The following is a 23,725-nucleotide window of genomic DNA, read 5'->3' on the forward strand; positions in this document are numbered from 1 at the left end:
AGTTGGCTGGCCAGCTGGCTTGTAATATAGGATGCCAGCTGTGTAGATTTAATTCTTCCACCACCTCAGGTTACTATGAAGGACTCTCTATCTCTATCTCAACCTCTCCTGGCTCCTAAGGCACAGTGACTATCATGTCAAACCATCATTAGTTGTCTGTAGCTGACAAGAGAGCGGTCTGGTACTGTGGCAACTTTCTCTTCACCTCATTGAACAAGGAACACCCAGAGCATTCCCTGCTGCTCAACAGATGGGTCACCTGAGATCTTCGATGTGAGCAGGCAGATGCTGAATTGGTTTAATATTTGCATCCATAAAGCACAACTCCTGACACTTCAGTAGTCTCAGTACCACAATAGTTGACAGTACAACAGAATCTGTTAGCTGTGTGTTTGCGTCAGTATAGCAATGCCTTTACATCAGATTTTGAAATGCACAAACCATGAAATAGTAAATTAAAAAAAATGAACTGCAGATGCAGGAAGTCTGAAACAAAAACAAACAGCTGGTGAAATTTAGCTGCTCTGACAGCATCTGTGCAAGGAAAGTAGAGTCCACATTTTAGGTCTAGTGACCCTTCTACAGAATTCTGTGTTTTGAAGAGTCACTGGATCCAACACTGACTGTTTTCTCTCCATAGGTGCTGCCAGAACTGTTGAGTTTTTTCATTTATTTCTGTTTTTGCTTCATGAAAATTAACCTCTGTTGCAAGGAATTTGTGAGCTGCTTTGTTGCTAAGATTGAGACTCTCCTTTTCAGCTGCCTTTGCTGCTCTCCTCCTTTTGATGTTCCTTCAACTTGCATCTTTTTCCACTTTCTCTCCTTTCTCTAAATATGACCTGCAAGTTCATCTTGCATACAAGACAGATCTTCAGTTGTTTTAACCTTCTCCTCTAGTGCCAACAAGTCAATTTCCTTTGAAATTACAATAAGATCTGATAACAAAAAAAAATTCTCTCTCTTTTAGTATAGTTCAACTCTCTTTCAAAACTGTTAGCACTGCATCAGAAAGCCTCGGTGACCTTTTGCTCATCAGCAACTTGCAGTTACTTAGTATGTAGACGATTACAGCCAAGCCACTGATAAATGTTGGGTGCATGTGACTGAAAGAGATGACAAATGAGACCATGGAGGGATTTGAACATGGAAATGAGAAGTTGAAAATTGACCTTTTACCAGACCTGGAGCCAGTATAGTCCAACGAGCACAAGACTAATGGAATGAGACTTGGCATGAGTAGGATGCAGTTTTCCCCTCAAGAAAACTCCCATTCTACAATCATTTGAATTGACCAACAGAGCAGACTTGTATTTGTCTTGGAATATCCCAAATGAAGTACTTTGCGGTGTAGTCACTATTGTAATGCAAAAACGTGGTAGCCAAATTGCACGCAGCAAAGAGCAATGTGGTAATGGCCATTGGTGTTGGCTGATGAATATTAGCCAGGATTAAGGAAATTCCTGCTTGTTTTTTGAAGTAGTGTTGTGAGATCTTTTACGTCCACCTGAAAGGGCAGATGCTGCAAAACAAACTTCTTCTAAAAGCAGAAAATATTTAAAAAAACTTGTCAGGTTTCAAGTCTGAAGAACTCTTGAGCATTTGACCACCTGAGTATTTCCAGGCATTTTCTGTTTTTGTTAGGGTAAACAGAACTGAAGATTAACTTCTCTTCTGAAAAGTGGCACCTCTGATGTATGGTACTGTTTCACTACAGTGCTGGAGTGTCAGCCTGATTTGGTCAATTCTTGAAATGGGAGTTAAGCCTGCAGCCCTGTGACTTGAGGCAAATGTTCTTCCTACTAAAATGGTAGCTGGTACTGATGGAGATTCTAATGCTAAAGAAATTTAATCAGACCATTTGAATCATGACTTTAAATCAAGAATTGTAGTGTGTTGTCTGTAAGTATTCAAAGAAGGATAAATTTTAATTCCATTAATTTTGCCTTCCTCTTTCTTATTTTCAAACGCATTTAACTGTAGATCCTGGTGAGCAGTGTTAAAATTGGGAATGGGCCAGAGGCCAGTTCAGATGCACTATGATACTACCCAGCATTCTGAGATCAGATATATCATCGTCATACATGGAATAAAGCTCCTCTCCTTGTGTTCTCACACCTCTGTCCCTCCATTGTAGAATCCCTTACTGGCCTAATGTCGTATTTTTTCATTTCTCATAGAACAATCAAAGTGAAATTGCAAGACACTTGGCATATGCTTTCGATGATGAACTGGCATCACTGCCGCTGCCATTGCTCTCTCCTCTAGCAATGCTCCTTCCGTTACCTGTCTGTGAATTTAAATATTGAGTTAATGTTAATGAGAAGATGAAAAATGATTTGGGCTAAATATTGTCATTGGCTTGAGTGTTGTTATGGCCTGTATTGTATTTATTAAGTTATCTCACATAATCAGCTCTGCTAATTTGCACTGCAGGGAGGGTTGGAACTGCAGATTAAGATCCTCAATCATGAGTAAAAATACCAAGTCCCTGGCAATAAAAACTGAATTTACTTATTCAAGCACCATAAACTACTGGATTCTAATTATAAGTGGGCCGAATTTCGGAAAGAGATCACAAAATGATCATAAAACTCCTGTAATAAAAATGTAATTTTAGTCATTTGGTCATGCAAAAATTGTAATCTTCCTGACAATTAAAGCTTTCACTCCTACATTTACATTTAATTCTCTTTCTTCTTTCCCCCTCTCTCTCAATTCTGATTTAAGTGTGCACCACAGCAAGTTACAAAATAACATCAGACTGATGTTTCTGGTGTTGATTCTTATGAAATGTATTACTTTGTCTGTCAACACAATTGTGCTCCTGGGTCAGAAGAGTTTGGATTTGTGCAGCTTAAGCGGTGTCAGTTCATAACCTGGATTGATATTCCAAAGCTGCACTGAGGGAGAGCTGAATTGTTCAAAATGTCATCCGTCAGATGAAACATAAAACCTGAGGTTCTTTGTGTCTGTTCCTCTGAATCAGGAAGACATTATTGCATCTGGCAGTATTGCTCACAGAGCTGGGGGCTTTGTGTCCTTGCCAACATTCCTCTTGCAATGAACACCACCTTAACAAAAAAGCACAATCTCGTCAATTTTGGTGCTATTCCAGATACGGAAGTTTCAATTTGTAACCTTTTTATTTAAAAAAGTCAGCACTCAAATAATGGTCTGTCATGTACCTTGAATCTTATTAACAAGCCAGAATTTATTAAATAAAAACAGCTTCTGATCACAACATAATTTTAAATAAAAGTCTACGTCCATTTGAAATCATGACTTGCATTGAGAGAACCCTATTCACCACCTTGACATTCCTGAGTGCTTTTCAAGTGTAGCCACTGATGTAGTGTGGGAAGCACATTTATAAATTTCTGCACAGCTAGGTCCCATGAACAATGATGAAAGGAGATCTTATTTTTAGGCATAGTTGAGGAGTAGGTATTAGCCAGAATACTGGGGAGAACATGCCTACTCCTCTTCGCTTAATACTGTGGGATCTTTTACGTTAGTCTGAGGAGCAGGTAGGGCTTCGGTTTAACATCTCCTCAGAAAGCCTTCACTTCTGAGTGCGAATCTCCATCTGAGGTTTCACCTAAGGTTAAATCCTCCTATTTTAGGAGTGAACTTGAACTCATAATCTTTTGATTCAGTTTAGAGTGCCTACCTATTGAGCCAAGGCCACCCACTTTGTGAGATTTGATTTGCCTGTTTAAATAAATTTTGATGTTGGTTGTGTGCCAATTGGGGCTTAACTTATTCAAGTTGAAATTGCTTAAACATCTTCAGCATTCACTCACTCCGCTATCAATGCACAGTGGCATAAGTGTTGTCCAATTTATAAGTGCACTGCACAACACATCAAAGCTCTTGGCAGCAACCTCCAAACCCAATTCCTTTAGGACCTTAAAGGGAAAAGGTCACCGGTGCATGGCAATACCATTGCCTTCAAGTTTCCCTTCTACCCAATTACTACCCAGACTTGGAATTTATATTGCCACTCCTTCAATGTTTCTTATTCAAGACTCTGGACTCCCTTTCTAACAGCTTTAAGAGTGTACCAGCACCGCACAGATGGCAGCATTCCAAAAACACTGCCTGTAAGATAATGAGCAGTAAATGCTGGCCTAACCAGTAGCATTAACATCCCTTGAACCCATTTTTTTTTTAAGTGTTTCTGCAGAAGATTGGAAAGTGATGTATTTAAACACTCGAGATTGAAACTATCCCAAAGACTGGAACACCATTTCAGTTGGACCTCCTTACAATCAATGAATTGCTTTTGAACTGCACTTGCTCTTGTTGTACAGGTAGATAGACCAACCAGTTTGAACACAGTTCATCCCACATGCGGAAGTAAACTGTACACCCAGCTGAGGGATTTATCTTGGCCATATTAGTGATCGTGTTCCTTATTGTTCTTCAGATATTCCCATTAATTGTTTGCATCCGGCTTGGGTTTACTGCGTCTTCTGAGAGACAATGCCTCCAATAATGCAGTATCACCCCTGTGAAGCACTGAAGTGTTGGCAATTGACCAGGTCATGAGCTCATGACCACGTCACCCAGACCAAAGTTTACCCAATGAGCAGTAATGATGCATCAGCAGCAATTTTTGTTGGTTGCCGCAACAACAGTTTTCAAACATGATGCTATCTGCTGAAAGTATGCAGTAGGGTCATATTCGTTATCACAGTTATGGTATGTGGCAGGTTCTGTGGGCAACAGGCTCCTCCCTCGTAGGATGGAGAGGAAGGAGAGTGGGTTGAGAAAAGTTGTCTTTTGTAACTTGCCGTTGAGGCTTTTGTCATAGGCCTAGGAGCTGACCATGTCCCCCTCATAAACGGGCATGTAGGGGAGGGTGGCACTGTGAAGAAAGGTAATAAAGTAATTGATTTTTTAACTAACTAGAAATGAGTACATTGACTTGGCCTGAAATGGAGAAGTTTCAGATCTTCCAAAGCATACTGTGCATTTGTATTCTTGGGGTGAAAACTATTGATCTACAGCCCAGATTCTGCTTGTATTCTCCCGATCCAGGGTCAGTTGCAACAGTGGCTCATTAAAGCACTGTATAACTACCAGTGTTGTGCAATGAAGCACTTTGCAATACTTGTCATAAAGAGCAGCAAAATTAAGATTCTGTGGATGTTGTAAATCTAAAAGCAAAGTGCTAGAAATAGTCAGGAAGCCTGCCAGCGTATTTGAAGAGAGAAACAGCTCTTGTTTGAGAGTGTGTGAAGAAAATGCCCTTCTCGGAGCCCTCTCCCTCTCCCATCCCTCCATCCCTCCCTCCTTCCCTCCCTCCCTCGCTCACTCACTAATGTGCTTGTACCTCTTGTAGCCGGAGCAGACCGAAAAGCTAGTGGACGATAGTCAAAGCACATCGGTATTTGAAAATGAAGAGCTATGAGTAAAATGGTGAGGAATGGGACTAATTGGATCATCTTTCAAAAATCTGCCACAACACAAGAGGTCAATATTTAATTGACCTATCTGACTGGATTTTCTGGCAAAGTTTCAAAGGATCATGACAAGGAAGAGGGACAGCTGCAGGCTGATCACTTTTGCGTGGGTGTGCATGCACACGACCTCCATGATTGTTCCTCTCATCTACATACCCCTCGACTGCTGGGGTTTAGCTTGTCTGTTTGAAGTAGGAAACCTCAGCTTAGAGCAGCAGTCAAGCCTTCAGTCCTCTTGTTCTGCATTCCTCAGTATGACTGTGGGTGCATCTTTTAGTCACTAAACCATCAGGCAGGTTGTGAGAGGAAAGCTACCTCCTGAACTCAGTTCATTTTAATCTGATCTGCCACAAACAGGCTTCTGCTTTTTTTTTAAACAACCATTTAACATAATTATGAGTGGAAAAATACCTGTTTTCAACTAGCAGCAATTCGCATTGGTGCTCCAGTAGGTATAGTTGTGGTTAAGAGACCACTAGAACTGAGAAAGCTTTGCACACATCTGGTATCCAAGTGCTGCATGGAGCAAGAACAAGGTTTATTCTGTATATAATATAAAAACATGCAAGTTAGGAGTCCATTTGCCTGTGGGGCCTGCTCTGCCATTTGATCTGATTGTGATCTTGACTCCAGTTTCCTGTGTGCCCCCGCCCCCATTCTCTTTGTTAACTGAAACTTCAACAACTCCACCTTCACCATTCTCTGGGAAGAGAATTCAAAAAAAATGTTCTCTTCATCACTCTCTTTACTGGGACACTTTTTTATTTTTAAATGGTCTTCCCAGCATCCACCCTATGAACTCTCCTCAGGATCTTATGTTTCAGTAACATCATCTTTTGTTATAGAGCATAGAAATAGACCCTTTTGTTCTCTGTTAAGTATAGGCCCAAGCTGTTCCACAGTTCCTCAAAGATAACACCTTTGTGCCAGGAATCAGTTGAACGAATCTTCTCTCCTAATATTCCTTTTCCAAAAACAACTTTCATTATGCTGTACTCTAGATGTGGTCTCACCAATGACCTGTATAACTGTGTAGCAAAATATCCCTACTTTAATATTCCATTTTCATTCCAGTAAACAACTACAACATTCCGTTTGCTTCCTAATCCCGTGTTGTGTTGGTGTATTAACATCGATTATCCTGGGAATGCTTGATAGACTAGTATAAATAGGGTGTGATATTTCACGTAATATATTTTTAAAACTTTTACACAATTAATGTGAGAATTGGCTCATTGCTTTCCCGCATGGGCCTCTTGCGCCTCTCACTCTCTCTTGCACTCTGTGTATGTCTCTCCCTGTCTCTGAGTTTATCCCTGTCTCTGTCTCTGTCTCTCCCTCTCCTTCACTTACTCACTCACATGCTTGTACCTCTTGCAGTGCCCAAGACAAAAGATGCTCATTTTTCCTCACAACTGTTACCTTGATTGCATTGAGTGTCCCAAATAATCTTGTATCTTCATATATGACAGTGACATGGAGAATATTGCTATTCTTTATACACTATTGGATTTATCGGAACCATTAGTGTAGTTGCCAACTTATCCATCTTGTTACTATCATCATGTTCTGAGGGTTGGAAAAGTTTCCCTTAAGCCAGCCCTTAATTTTTTTTGTGATTCTGACCTGATCCTTTACTGTACTGAATTCCTCCTATCACTGCCACTACCAAATAACAGATTTATAATTACCAGAACTTCATCCTAGTATCATGTAGCTGAAAATGCTCTCACCCAGATAGAGCCAAGTTAGCAAGGATAAAATTTGTAATTGTGCTGTTGGGTCTTTTCAGTATGAAAATTACCCATCCCTGTACTGAACTGAAATCTCAGTAATGCAAATGGACTGGTTTTCCTGAAATGGCCTCTTTAAAATACAGCAAGTAGCTTTCACTGAGAATGTTTTATCTACAAATTAAACTATCTTGATCCAGGTATCCTAATATATCCTGTGAGATCCTGACTGCTGATGTGACACAGGTTAATGATGCACTGGGTGAGGATGAGTCGCTGCTGAGCCGTCTATATGCCTTCTTGCAAAATGACCGTGTCCTTAACCCTTTGTTGGCAAGCTTCTTCAGTAAAGTAATGGGCATCCTCATCAACAGGAAGAGTGAACAGGTATGTGACTGGATTGAATCCTTTTAAACTGGGTGTCCTTGTGTTTGCTTTGCTAGGGGCTGCAGGGTTTGAAACAACAATAAATATTTGCATTGGTATAGCACCTCAAAGCAGTAAAATATCCCAGGCTGCTTTGTAGAAGCATAATCAAAGAAGAATTGACATTGAGCCAAAGAGAGCAGAGCTATGCCACACAACCAAAGATTGGCCAAAGAGTTAACGTTAAGTGCGAGCAGAATACTTTTGAAAGGCTGGTCCCAGGGAGAAATGATTGAGGCTAGTTGTGGAGTGAAGGAAGTATAATAGTCCAGAGGTAGAGGAACATGCAGTTCTCGGCGAGTGGAGGTGATTTGAGTGATGGGGCAGAATTTGTGTAGAGGAATCTTAAAATGGAGGTCTGAAAACATTTGGTAGTTTTGGGAGGACAAAATGATGGGAGAATAGGACAGTGTGACTTAGAATTTAGTTGGCAAAGTAAATGGAGGTAGAAAATAGGATGCCAGCAGGAAAAGATTGGAATAGTAAATCAGTGAAAGGAGCAGTGTAATTTGAAGCCATTTAAAATATTAAATGGGTTTTTTCCTTCCATAATCTTCTCATAAGAGAGGGAATTTCTGGCAGATAGGTAGGAAGTAGGTGGAATCTGAATTGAGCTCCATTGCAGACTGAGATGATATGGGTCTGCTGACGAGAAATCCTTTGCGCTTCATCTTGACTGATGTTCCTAATGGGCAGCAGATCATACAGCCAAATAGCGCCTAACCAAATGCCAGAAAAAGACAAATTTCAGTCCCCCACAGTGGAGATACTCTTCTTGGGTGATGACTGGGAGACATTGAGGCAGCGATCAATAAGCATCTTGATCTCTTCTTCCTGACCTAGATATGCTGCTACCTTAAATGGAGTGCATGTCATTCCTTTCTACTGATTTTGAATCCTGAAGCAATATTGATCAGAAAGAGAGTTTCCAGCACACATTAAATTACTAGTGCTTTGCTCTGGCAAGGCTACAGAGAAGGGAAGCAGTGTAGTTTGGGTTCTTTGGAAGTATGAAGTAGATCACCCATCCTAGTTCTCCGCTAGTGATTGTATATAAGCCATTAAGTGTCCAGGAGAGTGAGATGGTCAGTGAGAATATAGAGGAGTCAAGAGGGCCTGAGGCAAAGGAGTACCAACTCCTTTCTCTCTACCCCCCCCCCCCGCCGTTCCTTACAAAAAGATGTATTCCAGCTGAACTGTAGTTCTGCCAGTACCTCACTCAATTGACCACTCTGTTAACTGATGTCAGAGAGGGTAGTCTTTTTTTTTTTCCTCCCTGACTAAAGTTTTACCGAAAGATCTGATTCATTCTCTGTCTGGCATAATTCGCATGTAATTATATGGTCCACCTGTAGCACCTTTTTAAAATTAGGAATGCTCTGAACAAACTTAGGCTCTTTGGTGAACGGGTGGAGTGATGGTAGCCTGCTACCTCAGAGTCACAGAGTTACACAGCGTAGAAACTGATCCTTCTGTCCAAATCATCTGTGCCAACCAGATATACTAAATTAGCACAGCCCCATTTGCCATCATTTGGCCTATACCCCTCTAAATTCTTCCTGTTCACATACCCATCCAGATGCCTTTTAAATGTTGTAATTGTACCTAGCTCTACCATTTCCTGTGGCAGATTTTCCATACACACACTACCCTCTGCATGGAAAAAGTTGCTCCTGATGGTCCCTTTAAATCTTTGCAATCTCTTCAAATGACTCTGACTATTGTGAGGCCTATAGTGCAATCTTCATCCCTTCCTTATTTCTCAGTTCCATCCATTACCTTCACTGGATATTCTCCCAGGAAAATGTTGCCTAAGTACAACTACTGTTATCCTTAACTAAAACACTACTCCCCTCTTCTATTGGTACCCCTGACCTTTTCTATCCTTTCTATAGCTTCTCAACTTAAGGATTTTGATTTGGCTGGGAACTAGAAATTGGGATTGTAGTTGGCAGGTTGTGACTGAGAATCATCCACATGGTGAATGCGGGATTGAGATGGGAATGAATCTATGATAATAATCTGGTACTTTTGCTTGTCTGGACTATTTAGACTGTTTAAGAGGTGTTACACTTAGTGGATTTGTATACTGTGAGTACCCAAATGCCCCACAATAAAGTTTTAAAAGATCAGATTAACTAACCACCATCTCACAAGTGCAGATCATCAGTTTTACGAAATTACCTCAACAGACACAAAGCACTCTGCTGCAAAGGAGGCATAGCATTGTGAACAGAGGAGGGTGGCAAGGAGGTTTGGAATAGGATGACCGAGGAAGAACGGATAAGATGGGAATGAAGTGAGAGTTGAAAGGAAATGATGAATGGGACGGGGATTTAAAGTGCTGTTGCGCTAAATAAACATACTAACTGCAGTACTGATCTTTTCTGCCAGTTAATCTAAAATATGAATCTGGGAAGGTAATGCTGACTCATGTTTGCTTATTAACTGAGAACACATGCTGAGGTTTTGCTTGGTGTTAAATCATGGCAGGCACTTTTGTGGTTATATATAAATCCAACATGAAAGCTGACTGTAGTGTCAACATGGACAGATTTTATCATCTCTTGTTCCTCCAGCCAGAGAACATTCTTTAACCCAAATAGACAGAGTTATAATATAGCAAAAGCCAAGACCTGAAGGAAAACAGATCCTGTCTGTTTACTTTTGTGTTTCCCGATGAGTGCCCTGTGCACTCAAGATGCATGTTGTGTTGCAGTGTCATTCTTCTAATTAGAGCCTCTGGTTTTATTGAAAATGCATCAGAAGGTACGCTTAAAAATTAGTGTTCAGAATTCAAATTCCTTTCTGATTTATGCAATTTGTAATTCTTCAGACAATTAAGAGAACTGTTGTAAATTGTTGCAGTTCGATAATCTGATTTATAAGGCAAAACAAGTCTATACTGGCATCCACTGTACCCGGTGCGGCTTCCTCTACATTGGGGAAACCAAGCGGAGGCTTGGGGACCGCTTTGCAGAACACCTCCGCTCAGTTCGCAACAAACAACTGCACCTCCCAGTCGCAAACCATTTCCACTCCCCCTCCCATTCTCTTGATGACATGTCCATCATGGGCCTCCTGCACTGCCACAATGATGCCACCCGAAGGTTGCAGGAACAGCAACTCATATTCCGCCTGGGAACCCTGCAGCCATATGGTATCAATGTGGACTTCACCAGTTTCAAAATCTCCCCTTCCCCTACTGCATCCCTAAACCAGCCCAGTTCATCCCCTCCCCCCACTGCACCACACAACCAGCCCAGCTCTTCCCCCCCACCCACTGCATCCCAAAACCAGTCCAACCTGTCTCTGCCTCCCTAACCGGTTCTTCCTCTCACCCATCCCTTCCTCCCACCCCAAGCCGCACCCCCAGCTACCTACTAACCTCATCCCACCTCCTTGACCTGTCCGTCTTCCCTGGACTGACCTATCCCCTCCCTACCTCCCCACCTACACCCTCTCCACCTATCTTCTTTACTCTCCATCTTCGGTCCGCCTCCCCCTCTCTCCCTATTTATTCCAGTTCCCTCCCCCCATCCCCCTCTCTGATGAAGGGTCTAGGCCCGAAACGTCAGCTTTTGTGCTCCTGAGATGCTGCTTGGCCTGCTGTGTTCATCCAGCCTCACATTTTATTATCTATACTGGCATTGTTTAATGTTTTGGGTAAACATAGCCTCTTGAACCATGTCAATAATATTTGGTTCAGTAGTGACTGAAGGGAAATACAAAGAAATGTATGAAGACATCAATTTAATCATCAAAGAAAAATCATTTGAATTTAAAGGGTGGAGGTCATTACTGATAGGAATCGACATTTGGAGAGTTGCATGGAACACGCTTGTGTTGTACTCTAGGGTGGTCACCAACCAAGGAAGCTGTAGGCACAACAGCAAATCTCTCTGGCATGGCAGCGCTGGATATCAAACCCTCAATGGACGGGTTGAGCAAGCGAGACAATACCTTTGCTAAGTGTGGAGCTCCAGGTGATAGTGCAAAGTAACCTGAACTCGGGAAGCACAGGAAACCAGCGCTTCGTTAGCACCTGCACAAATGACTCTGGAGGGTGGGGACAGTTCCCCAGAATAAGCATGATGCGAAGATTGTGACCCTGTACCAAACAAGGGTGACCCCAATAATTGCAATTATGGAGGTGTTTCCCCGCTGAACACCAATGGATAATTATATGCCGCGTTGTCCTTGTCAAACTATAGATCCTAGTGGAATGTATGTACCTCAAATCCCAGAGTAGTTTTAGAACTGAGAGATCATTAATTGACATGAACTTCTCAGTCAACTGCAAAAGTTATGCTGTGAACAAAGGAGACCACTTGTTTTGCCTTTGTTGAACTGGCCAAGGCACTCAATTATGTACGCAGAGGTTATCCGTTTAAGCTGTTGGAGAAAAATTGGCTGCCTGCCAAAGCTCCTGTCTTTTCCACAGAAGTATAATGGACAAATCCAGTTATGATGGAACCATTGAAATCCTCAAGAGGGTCTAGCAATGTTTTACCTTTTTGAACTATTCTTCTTTGCTGCACATACCTTCAGGTTATCGCCAGACAATGTCTAGTGATGCATCAAAACTGACGAGGAGCTGTTCGGCCTTGTTCACTAGAGATCCAGCACAGAGGTGCACCAGGTTCTCATGACTGTGTTGCTTTAGAATGACAGAGTGCCACAATAACATTCCATAATAAGCAGTGCCTTCAGCAGCAAACTAACAGACACACTCACATCTGTAAAGAGTTCAGTTTGTCCATTAGGAAGATCAATGTCATTGTCCAAAATGTTGCCATGCCACCACTTGTCAGTATTGAAAATGTGACATTAGAGGGTTATTGACACCTTTGCAAGGTATCCGAGCTCTGTGATTAGCCATCCGATAAATGATGCTGACATCAACATACAGATTGAAAATGCTGCAACAGACATGTACAGACTGCATGAGTTCGTGTAGAACAACATGATTTAATTGAGAATACCCAACTGTGAACCTACCTAGTCAACTAAAAAGATCTCTCAGTTCTGAAACTACACTGGGATTTGAGGTAATACATTCAGCCAGGATCTGTAGTTTGAAAAGGACAACACTGGTAAATAATTTTGCTGTAGTGTTCAGCAGGGAAATACCTCCATAGTTGCAATGGCTGGGTCATTCTTGTTTTGTACAGGGTCACAATCTTCACATTATGCATATCCTGGGGAACTGTCCCCACCTTCCAAAGACATTTGTGTAGGTGCTGATGAAATGCTGGTTTGGTGTGCTTGGAGTTCACATAGCTTTGTACCATCAGCTGGAGCTCTGCCCATAGCAAGTGAGTCAGTAGTTTTTCTACATCCCTCCCTTGAGGGTTTGATATCCAACTCTGTCATGACTGACAGGCTTGCTGTGGTGTCTGCAGCTTGGTTGGTTTCCTCCCTAGAGTACAACGTGAGTGTGTGTTCCATGCAACAATGGCTGAGATCCGGATAATATATGCTAGACAGGGGAGGAGTTTCCATCTTTCCTGTCTTAGACATGTCCTGCTAAGAGATTCAAAGGATAAGTTTATTAAATCTGTGGTTCTGGAGTATGCTAATTGCATCAGGATACACTTGTTGCTAATCCACTCACCTCTGCATTGGCTTAGACATATTCATCAGTTGGATGACAGCCATGTACACAAAGACCTTCTGCATGCTAAAGTGGTTATTTTTCTCTGATCTCATGGCATCCATACCTCTGCTATGAGGATGAAAGCAAGTCAGATAGGAAGATCATGACATTGACACTGACAAGTAGGAGGGGATTTCTGATGGAGATGACATCTGAAGGCTAACTGTTGGAAGGGCAGTAGAAGAGTTAAGTGGAACAGGAAAGCTCAGCTGGCCAAGAGCAGGGTCTGGAGAGAAAAGAAGTCAGTGAATCATGCAACTTGTTAGCCCAATGCTGCCTTCATCTATCAAACACAGCAGAGACTTCCATGCCAGAAAGGACTCCTAAATCCCAAAGATTAATGCTTAAAATGTATTAAGAATTAACAAGCACAACACAAACTGTTGTCCCATGTGATGAAAGCCTTTCATTATCACTGGTTACAAAAGGCTCCTTCAACAGCACCTACCAAATTCATGACCTGTACAACCAGAAAGCTAAGAGCAGCAAATAGCTCTGAACACTACAACCTGATACTTCCTTGCCATGCTGCATGTCATCCTGACTTGGAACAGCATTGCTGTTTCTTCATTATCATTTTAGTAAAAATCCTGGAACTCCTTTCCTGACAGCGGTCTGAGTGTCTTGACAACCCACTGACTACGGTGATTCAAGAAAGTTGCTCTTCACCACCTTCTCCATTGTAGTTGAGGGAAATAAATGATAGCTTCACTGGCAGCTTCCACACTCTGTCTCTCAGCACATTTTTTAAAACTTCCAATTTCCATAACAGTTTCAACTTTGACCAATGCATTAAAAATTGGGAGTTGGGAAGAGTTAGAAAAAATTGCTTTCTAGTTGTGATAAATTCCATGCGGAAAGGGTGTAGAAACTTGGATGGAACTCTAACTGAATAGTACCGCACTTGCTAGGTAGCAATTTCTCACACGTTTGATTTTTTTTTGCAGATAGTGGATTTTCTACGAAAGAAGGTTGATTTTGTAAACTTATTGTTAAAGCACATAGGAACCTCGGCCATTATGGACCTCCTACTCCGGCTTCTCACATGTGTGGAGCAGCCTCAACTCAGGCAGGATGTGCTGAATGTAAGTGGTCTTTAGTATTCCTTTTCATTTTGGAAGGCAGGGTAACTTTGAAATATTGCTGAAACGAAAACAGTAAAAGAGGCCTGAAAGACTCCAGTTAATGCAAAGGTAACTCTGAAAGAGAGAGTACCAAGAGACATCTATAATATGAAAGCATTTTTTTGAAGGAGGGACTGAAACTCCAATCATTGCACAGATTTTTCTTAATAGGGATACTGAGGTAGTATGTTATTATATGTAGCATTTTATCATAATTTGGATAAATGCTTTCCCTGATAAAGGAATGTAATGGCCAAGTTGGAATCATGTTAGAAGGACGGGAATGGAATGGCAAGGGTGAATAAGATAATAGTTGATGAAGTATACTAATTTGACCACAGATATTTTGCATGTATCTGCTTATGAATTCAGTCATTTAAGGAAAAAAGAACAACTAAGTTATATTACCTAGAACAAGTACACGCTGGCTCACGTTTACCCCCACCCCCCTTTCTACCTCTTAAGAGAGAATCAGGGTTCAATGTGAGAAAAGACAATGGAAGTAACTTCAGTGGTGGCTTTCAGAGGGGCTGGATAAACATTTGAAGAAGGGGAAAAGATGCACAGTTGTAGTGATAGAGTTTGGGAAACGGGATTAATCTGCTATCTCTCTTTTTAAAGAGCTTTTGCTGACATGATGGGCTGAAAAAATAGCCATGCTGTGGTGTTTGACTCTGTGTTGGTGAGCATTTTGTGTAGAATGAATGCATCGAGGTTCATATATTCTGTAATCCAACAGTGGCTGAACGAGGAGAAAATCATCCAGAGACTCATCGAGATGATCCACCGTTCCAAAGATGAGGATGTAAGTGCAAGAGTCCCATAAAATTCAGGAAATAGCGAGTGAGCTAATCAGATTTGTTTAATTGACTTAGTGTGTGTTGAATTTCTGCTAAATTGCACGGACCCATTTTACTGCTAAACCATTATGTCATCGATATTTTGAAGAGTTTTGCTTTTGATTGCGCTTTAGAAAGGATGTCAGTTTCCTGCCTGACTAGGAATTGATCATTTTAGCTGAGAAGTGCTGCCTGTGTCAAAAGATAGGCCTTCAGCTAAGCTTGATGGTAGTAACATTTGAATCATTCTGTGGGAATGTCTTTGGACATGGCTTTCTATTTCTCCAGCATGGCTACATAGAATCATAGTCATATAGCTCAGAAAAAGACCCTTTGGCCCAATTCATCTACACTGACCAGACTATCCCAATCTGACTTAGTGCCATTTGCTGCATTTGGCCCAAATCCCTTTTAACCATACTTATTCATTTCCCCATCCAGATGCCTTTTAACTGTAGTAATTGTACCAGCCTCCACACTTCCTCTTGCAGCTTGTACCACACAAGCACCACCCTCTGTGAAAAAGTACCCCTCAGGTCCTTGTTAAATCTTTCCCCTTTCAACTTAAACCTGTGCCCTCTAGTTTTGGACTCTTCTCCCCCCCCCCCCCCCCCCCCTAGAAAAAGACGTTGGCTATTCACCCTATCCATGCCCCTCATGATTTTATAAACCTGTATAAGGTCACCCCCTCAGCCTCTGACACTTCGGCATAAAATAGCCTTAGCCTATTCAGCCACTCGCTGTAGCTGAAACCCTCCAGTCCTGGCAACATCCTTCTCAGTCTTTGATGCACCCTCTCATGTTTAAAAACAACCAGAATTGTAAGCAGTGTTCAGAAGTAGCCTCACTAATGTCCTGTACAACCGCAACATGTCATCCCAACTCCTATACTCACTGCCCTGGACCAGTGAAGGCAAATGTGCCAAATGCTGCCTTCACCACTCTGTCTATTTGTGACTCCACTTTCAGGGACCTGTATACCTGCATCCCTAAACCTCTTTTTGTTCAGCAACATTCCCCGGGCCCTACCATTAACTATACGTTAAACCTGCCCTGGTTTGCCTTACCAAAATGCAGCTCCCCTCATTTATCTAAATTAAATTCCAAATGCCACTCCTTGGCCATTGACCCATCCGATCAAGGTCAAGTTGTACTCCAAGATAATCTGCTTCACTGTCAACTACACTGCCTATTTTGGTGTCATCTGCAAACTTAATAACCATACCTCCTACATTTGCATCCAAATCATTTACATAATAGATGAACACCAATGGATCCAGCACCAATCCTTGTTGTGCACCACTGCTCATGCACCAGGCCTCCAGTCTGAGAAGGAACTCTTTACCACCAACCTCTGCCTCCTATTTTCAAGCCAGCTTTGTATCCAATCAGCTAGCTCTGCTTGGATCCCATGGGTCTAACTTTACTAAGCAGTCTACCATTTAGAGCTTTGTCTAACGCTTTGCTGAAGTCCATGTAGACAGTGTCTACTGGCCTGCCTTTATCAATCTTTGTTATAGCTTCAAAAAGCTCAGTCAAGTTAGTGAGACATGATTTCCTATGCATAAAGCCATGTTGACTACTCCTTATCAATCCTTGCCTTTCCAAATGCATGTAAATCCTGTCTCTCAGGATCCCCTCCAACGCCTTACCCACCACTGATGTAAGGGTCTCCATGAAAGCTGAAATTGTCTGCTCACTTGTTTTAGTTTTGTTTGTAATCCAAGGCTGAGCTAACCCTACAAGTCGAAAAAAATGAAACTAAGAACAATTCCCAAACATGTACAAAGCGACTGCTTCTGGTTAAAACCAGCATGAAATCTCCCACAAAGATGCCAGCATGTTCACAGATGTCAAATGCATTTTTATGAAAGCAGTAGATTTAAAATACCTTTCATATTTTCCAGTTATTCATGTGGGTATTTTCCAGCAGCATTAAGAACCCTTAAAGGTGATGCAGGGATCCTGCTTCAATAATTAAAGTTTCTCAGAATTTTCTACAGCTCAGATTTTCAGCTTTCACATAGTCCTGTCATGATTTTTAATCAGTCAAACAATCAAGAAGTGTCAACATCTGATTCCTGATCTGTTCTGAGTTAGCTATCAGGATTACTGTTAGTGATGCAAGTATGCATCTGCATTGATATCCAGTCAGGTTGGGCAGACTTCATTATGATATCTTCTAAGATTGAATAATGTTGAAGCTTCCCGACACCAAATTGCCATTCATTTTGAGGTACTTCAGGAATGGAATGCCTTCAGCTGTAGAAAGTGAAGAGAAGTAGATGTCTTCTTTGGAGTGGTGAATAGCTTTGTATCATATTTCTGATGGGTTTTTTTTCAGCCGCCCTCCTTTGCTCCTCTACTGAAGGCATGAATTTTGTCTTGAAATTAGCTCCACAAATACGGGTTGTTGTCCTTGATGTAACCTACGTGGCTACTTTTTAGTCTTATCCCCAGGCTATTTGATATGGAGGGGGCCATTCGTAGGATGTAATCACAAAAATTCTAGCTACCTTGGTGCTGTTTCTCGAGTAGTGCACTTTCTCCTGTGTTTATCCAGGTCAGATTTCCATCCCAAAACAGAGTTTATTAAGCCTGGCCTTAAATCTACAGCAAACAGTTTTGTCCAACTAATCTATTGATAGCAACTTTGTTGGAATGTTATGCGCAAATATTGTAATAATTTTCCATTAAGATTGATAAATCTCTCCCTTTTAAAATCCATCTGAAGATATCCGGAGATTCTGAAAGCAGTTTAAATGTTTTAGTAGGGCAACAGTGTCGAAACTGAAGTGCTAAGGGCCACGTGAAGAAACCCTGTGTTTGCTATGAACCTTGTTCCATTCCGAGCCAGTTTGGAAAGAGTGGTTTTAGTGCCTGTGCTTCATTGAACACCAAGATGTGTTGTTATCAGTAACTTGATACACATGTAGATTACTGAGAACAGGAGTTTCAACTTCCAAATCTCTGTTGTGCCTAAAAGGTAAATGTTTGGCAGCCCTACCTTGACATCTTAAGCTGGATTTCTGTCATCCCATGAAAGTTGCTGGATATTAACCATGAAACTCTAATCGGCCTTTTTACACAGCCCACATAGGAAAAGCTCCTGTTCAGCTTTAAAATAATACCTTGCTTTATTAGATCTAACTGTGAGGACCTTGAATTATTTCTTGTCTGGAAAGTGCGACCTCTGAGCACATCACTTCCTTAATGGAGTCAATAGATGGTAAGCTGGAAAAGCACAACAGGTCAGACAGCATCCAAGGAGCAGGAAAGTCAATGTTTTGGGCCAAAACCCTTCGTCAGGACTGGGGAGGTGGAGTGGAGCCCTGAAGTAAATAGACGGAGCAGAGCGTGGCTTGGAGAAGGGTAGGTGAGATGGTGATAGGTGGATGCAGGTTGGAGGTTATTGTGATTGGTCAGTGGGGAAGGATGGAGTGGATCAGTGAGTAGGAAGTTGAACAGATTTTAAAAAAAACTGCAGATGCTGGAATCCAAGTTGGATAAACAGGAGGCTGGAAGAACACAGCAAGCCTGGCAGCATCTGGAGAAAAGGAGAAGTCAACGTTTCAGATATTTTTCAGCATTTCAACCAACCTGGCCTTCTGGTTGCCATCCATTTTAATTCCCCCACCCACACACCTGGTGACATGTCCATCCTTGGTCTCCTCCACTGTCACAGTGAGGCCACACGTGAAGTGGAGGAACACTACCTGAAATTTCAGTTTGGGAGCTTACAGCCCAATAGCCTCAATATTGACTTCACCAGCTTCAAAATCCCTCCACCTCCAACCTTATCCCATGCCCAACCAATCCTATTCTCTGCGCCTCCCTGATCTGACCTAACCTGTCTATCTTTCTACTCGCCTATCTGCTCCACCCTCCCCACTGACAATCACAATAACCTCACCATTTATTGCCTGGCCTCAATTGCTGCTGAGGAAGTGAAGGTGTCACCCTAGATTTCTGTGTTCCAAATCATAGTTGGTTATTTTTCCCCTCAATCAATAACCGTAAACTGCCCTTATGGCAGTGCTCTTTGTAGAATTTTGCATGGCACAAGGTGACTTGCAAAATACCATCAGTTTTGCCTTCATTGCGACAGCAGCTACCTCAAACCACCTTCGTGACTTCAGAATGTCCGGAAGTTCTTCTGAAACAAAGAAAGGCACTATGTAAATGCGCATCCTATTCTTTCAACGGAATTTAAGGAACCCCATTCAGATCAAGACTTGAGTATTGAACTATATTTTGTTCATCATGGACCGTGTTGATATTAAAATGCAGTGAAAAAAAGCCATCTTTTGCACCAGTTTTGTGACCTACGAGTGTACTGATTCCTAACTTCTGGTTGGAATCTCTCATTTCCTGGCTTGTTAGCATACCTATTCAGCAACTTGCAGTGTGATTTGGGAGTTGGAGTGCTGTTTATCGTAATCTGTCTCAGAAAGCAAATATCCTAGTTCAGCTGGTAATGAGAAAGGCAAATGGATTGTTGTCCTTTATTACAACAGTATAAAAATGGGGAGATCTTGAGATATGCATTGGACCATACCTGTAAATATTATGAACAGTTTTGGTCCCATTATCTTAACTTAGATATCTCTGTATTCAGTTTTAACAAAATAGGAAGCAACCAGTGAAATGTTAACTAGGTTGATTCTGGACACAAGAATTTTTTTAATGAGGAAAGGTGAAGAAGGTTGAGCCTGTACTTGAGTTTAGAAGAATGAGAGGAGATTTTATTAAAACATACAGAATTCTTGAGGTATTAAGGTAAATGCTGAGGGGTGGTTTCTCCTTGAAGAACCTAGGACTAACGGGCATAATCTAAGAAAGAGGTCAACAGTTTAAGACAGAAATGAGGATGAATTTCTTCTGAGGGTAGTTAATCTATGATATTTTTTCACTGCAGAGGGCTGCCAAGGCTGGCTTGCTAAGTATTTTTAGGGTTGAGGTAGACAATTATGTCAATAAGTCATGGTGAAAAGGTAGGTAAGTGGAGTTGATTGTTTCAGATCAGCCATGCTTTCATTTAATGGCATAATAGACTCAATGGACTGAATGACCTACTTCTGCTTCCATGGCACATAGCCTTACCCCATCTGTAGCTGCACTACTGATTCTATCCAGCTTTGTCTCTTGCCCAGAGTTTCAAGTCAAAGAAGTTCACTTTAGGGGACTGTGAAGGTAAAATGTTCTATGGGCTTTGTCCAAAGGTCCTTTGTTCTGAGGCTTGAGGCCAGGAATGTCTGAGAATTAAAAGTGAATTCAGCTACATTGTCTTGGCAACAAAGTATAATTCAAACCTGTATTCTGAAATTCACTGTCTTTGATTTTGGAACAAGTATTATTTTTTCATGATCTGATTACTCTAAGTTGCCCTGCAAAGAACAGTCATCGGATTCAAAGCGGTAACCCTGTTTCTCTCTTCAAAGATATTGTCAGACTTTTCTTGCTTTCATTATGCTGTGAATTGTACCTCCTGGTTAATTTTAATTCTGTTTCCTCCAGGGTCCCAGTTTTGCCATGTTTCTAAACTATCCATTATGTGATAATTTTATGTTTATTTATTTCAACTGTGAAGAAAAATTTGGTTTTGTTTAGAACTTGAGCTGTTAGGAGCAATGCTTGAGCAATGTAACAGTGTTGAGTACCTATTGAATAGCCCTTTGGAATGATGCAAGATTGTCTAACTTAGCTACTCTTACCATTAAGTAAAGAGACTGTATTGAGATTTAAGCAGATAACCTTGACTGCACTTCAGCACACTGCTAAGGAAATGCTACGCTGTCAGAGTTGCCACCTTTTGTATTAGATGTTTATTTGAAATCCAAAAGTCTGATGTGTCTGTTTTTGTTAAAAGATGCCGTTGTACTATTGGAAGACAAGCTCACAATTTTCCCATCGTACTGACCCGGAATTTTTCCAATGTTCATCAAACATTAAAAAGTATAACTTAGCTGGCCCATTCACCAGTTTGCACAAAGGATGAATATTCCATTTGCTGTGAAGCCCTTGAGATAAGCTGTGAAGATATAAATGTGATTTTGGTAATAGTACTGTAGAATGTCATGGAATTTAAGGTCTTAATAGCTTTGTTTTTCTCCCTTCTCATTCCTTTATCTTAGCAACACTCTAACGCATCTCAATCTCTGTGTGATATTATCCGGCTAAGCAGAGAACAAATGATTCAGATTCAGGACAGTCCCGAACCAGACCAGTTGCTGGCCACACTTGAGAAGTAAGTTTAGTGATTTCTTCTTTTGAATTTGTGGACCAGGTATTTAATTGTCTCCGAAAGAATGTTTGTTCTTTGTTTGCTTGGTTCCAAAGTAAGGATGGCTAAATTTGAAAGCTCAGTAATTGAGGTATTTTGCAATGGCTATTACTTCAACTTCTTGAATTTGTTGTAGATGCAGCAGCAGTCCCTGACTCGTTGACTACCTAGCCAAATGCCCATTCTTCATGTCTGAGCCCACATTATTCATTTCAGTAATCTGCAAAAATCAAGACTGCTGCATCTGTTGACATATTTAACCTTTTGAACCACCAGTGTATCATACTAATCCTCTGTTACATCACTAGGTCTGTCAGCAACTTATGACTGATGATCCTCATCATGCTTGTATTAGCAGATCCTCAGACCGCAATTTTTCCTTTACCTTGACTTCCCTGCTGCAAAATCTTGGCATGCAGATGTGTGAACTGTAGAGTCACGAGGACCCTGGTATATCCTTGCAGTGATGTTGAAGAGCTGCTCCTCACTGGGTATATGTAGCACAATGTGCAGAGTTACGAAGAGAAAAACACATGGAGAGCTGAATTGAACTGTGAAGTCTAGCCATATGACTGTTGGAAACTAGTGCAGAGAAGCATATGGTGTAAACTGACTAGCATTAGACAGCCAGAGTTTGTGGAATAGCTTATCAATTATGTAACAGTAAGATTAGAGCCTGGTATGTCTCTGAATATGAAGCATTGTAATATTTAATCTTAATGTGTAATAGTGTTACAAAGAAACCCAAGCTGAAGAGTGTTCTTGACCTTGCTTCCTCTTGACTAGTCTGTCTTGACCCTCAAAACTGCAATGTGGTCACAAAAGATACCATGCCATGGCTGTATTAGTACATTGAAAATATATTGATGAATTTTACAGCACGTTATTGCCGCTGTGAGCTATATGTAACTCCAAACTATCAGAGTATTATTTCAGTTGCACACATTGAAATTTTAAGCTGCATTTTAATTGTACCAAGAGGCTGTAGTGCATTGGCAAAACTATTGATTTCGAAACAATAGTATATGAGAAAATAATTAGAGAAGCTAGTAGTGTGTGCTTTCAGGACTTGAGCCTTGTATCCTCTGTTCCCTGCCCTTGTTGCTCTTCTCTTGTTCACTGCTCTTTCTCTCTGCAACCTCACCTTCTAAGAAGACATGAATATGCTTTAGGTTTCACGCTTCCCAGTGGTTGCTGTGCTGTGTCCCATTTTTCAGCCTGCCATTTGTATCATGGAGCGTTTGGTTTGCATTTAATTCTGGTTTAATTCTTGTGCTTTAACGTGCTGAAACACAGCCCAGTGTGTCACGATGGGCCTTGAACTGAGTTCATTTAGCCTCTTGGGCCTATTCCAGCATTCAGTGAAAACATGATTGATTTCTGATTTTAAAAAAAAAACAATTGATCTTGCAATAGTTGCTGCTTGCGGCAAGAATTTCGGACTTTTAGCACCCTTTGTTTGTTACCTATTAATTGAGAACTGGGTGCTTAAGATCATACCAGTGATTTAAAGCAGACTTTTTAGGATACAGCTAGTTTTTTATTAAGATATTTGCTTTCTGATCATGATCTCCACTTGATCCTCTTTCTAGACAGGAGACCATTGAGCAGCTTCTAAATAATATGTTTGATGTCGAGAAGGACGAGTCGGTGATTGTTAATGGGATCCAGGTACTGCTGACACTGTTGGAGACACGTAGGCCTAGGTAAGTGTGTTGAAAAGCTGAAGGCATGGCACATGACTTCAAGCTACTTTGAAACCAGCATTTTCACCGCCTCTGGGGTTTTTGCTGGAGCAGTAAGTTACACCACGTGCAGAAATGTGTGGAATGTTGCAGCAGACTACATCACTGGATCATTTTATTCAGCCAGGAGGGAAAGCCCTGGTTGATCACTCCTGTCCCTGACCTGGGGTGGAGGGTGGGAGCAGTTTACAGGACTTGCATCAGTGAAAACAATGTAATAGTTGCTTAACTCTGCAGAGATAGTAAAACAGGCATCCCACTTGATTTATATGACTATGGATTGCAGTGCTTCCTTTGCAGGGTTTCCTAGCTTGATTTACAATATGATTGTGAGACTTTGCTCCTTATTCACTGGGCAGGATCTCTAAACGCTTCACATTCGGTCAATTAATTGATGGTTGTTAATTCAAAAACCAAACTGTCTCTTTTTCCATGTTAGTGTCTGATG

General features: G+C 41.3%; 1 protein-coding gene across 2 annotated transcripts in view; it reads left to right on the forward strand.

Annotated features, from left to right (window-relative positions):
* LOC125447091 (serine/threonine-protein phosphatase 6 regulatory subunit 3-like) overlaps window positions 1-23,725 on the forward strand; it is a 96,434-nt gene that overhangs the window by 21,259 nt on the left and 51,450 nt on the right. For both annotated transcript variants that reach the window (XM_048521194.1, XM_048521193.1), the window contains exons 3-7: window positions 7,402-7,588; window positions 14,234-14,371; window positions 15,150-15,215; window positions 21,384-21,496; window positions 23,125-23,238. In XM_048521194.1, coding sequence (XP_048377151.1) covers window positions 7,402-7,588; window positions 14,234-14,371; window positions 15,150-15,215; window positions 21,384-21,496; window positions 23,125-23,238 — 618 coding nt within the window. The remainder of the gene's footprint in view (window positions 1-7,401; window positions 7,589-14,233; window positions 14,372-15,149; window positions 15,216-21,383; window positions 21,497-23,124; window positions 23,239-23,725) is intronic.

Source organism: Stegostoma tigrinum, chromosome 38 (genome assembly GCF_030684315.1).
Source record: "Stegostoma tigrinum isolate sSteTig4 chromosome 38, sSteTig4.hap1, whole genome shotgun sequence".
In the NCBI taxonomy this organism is placed as follows: Eukaryota; Metazoa; Chordata; class Chondrichthyes; order Orectolobiformes; family Stegostomatidae; genus Stegostoma; species Stegostoma tigrinum.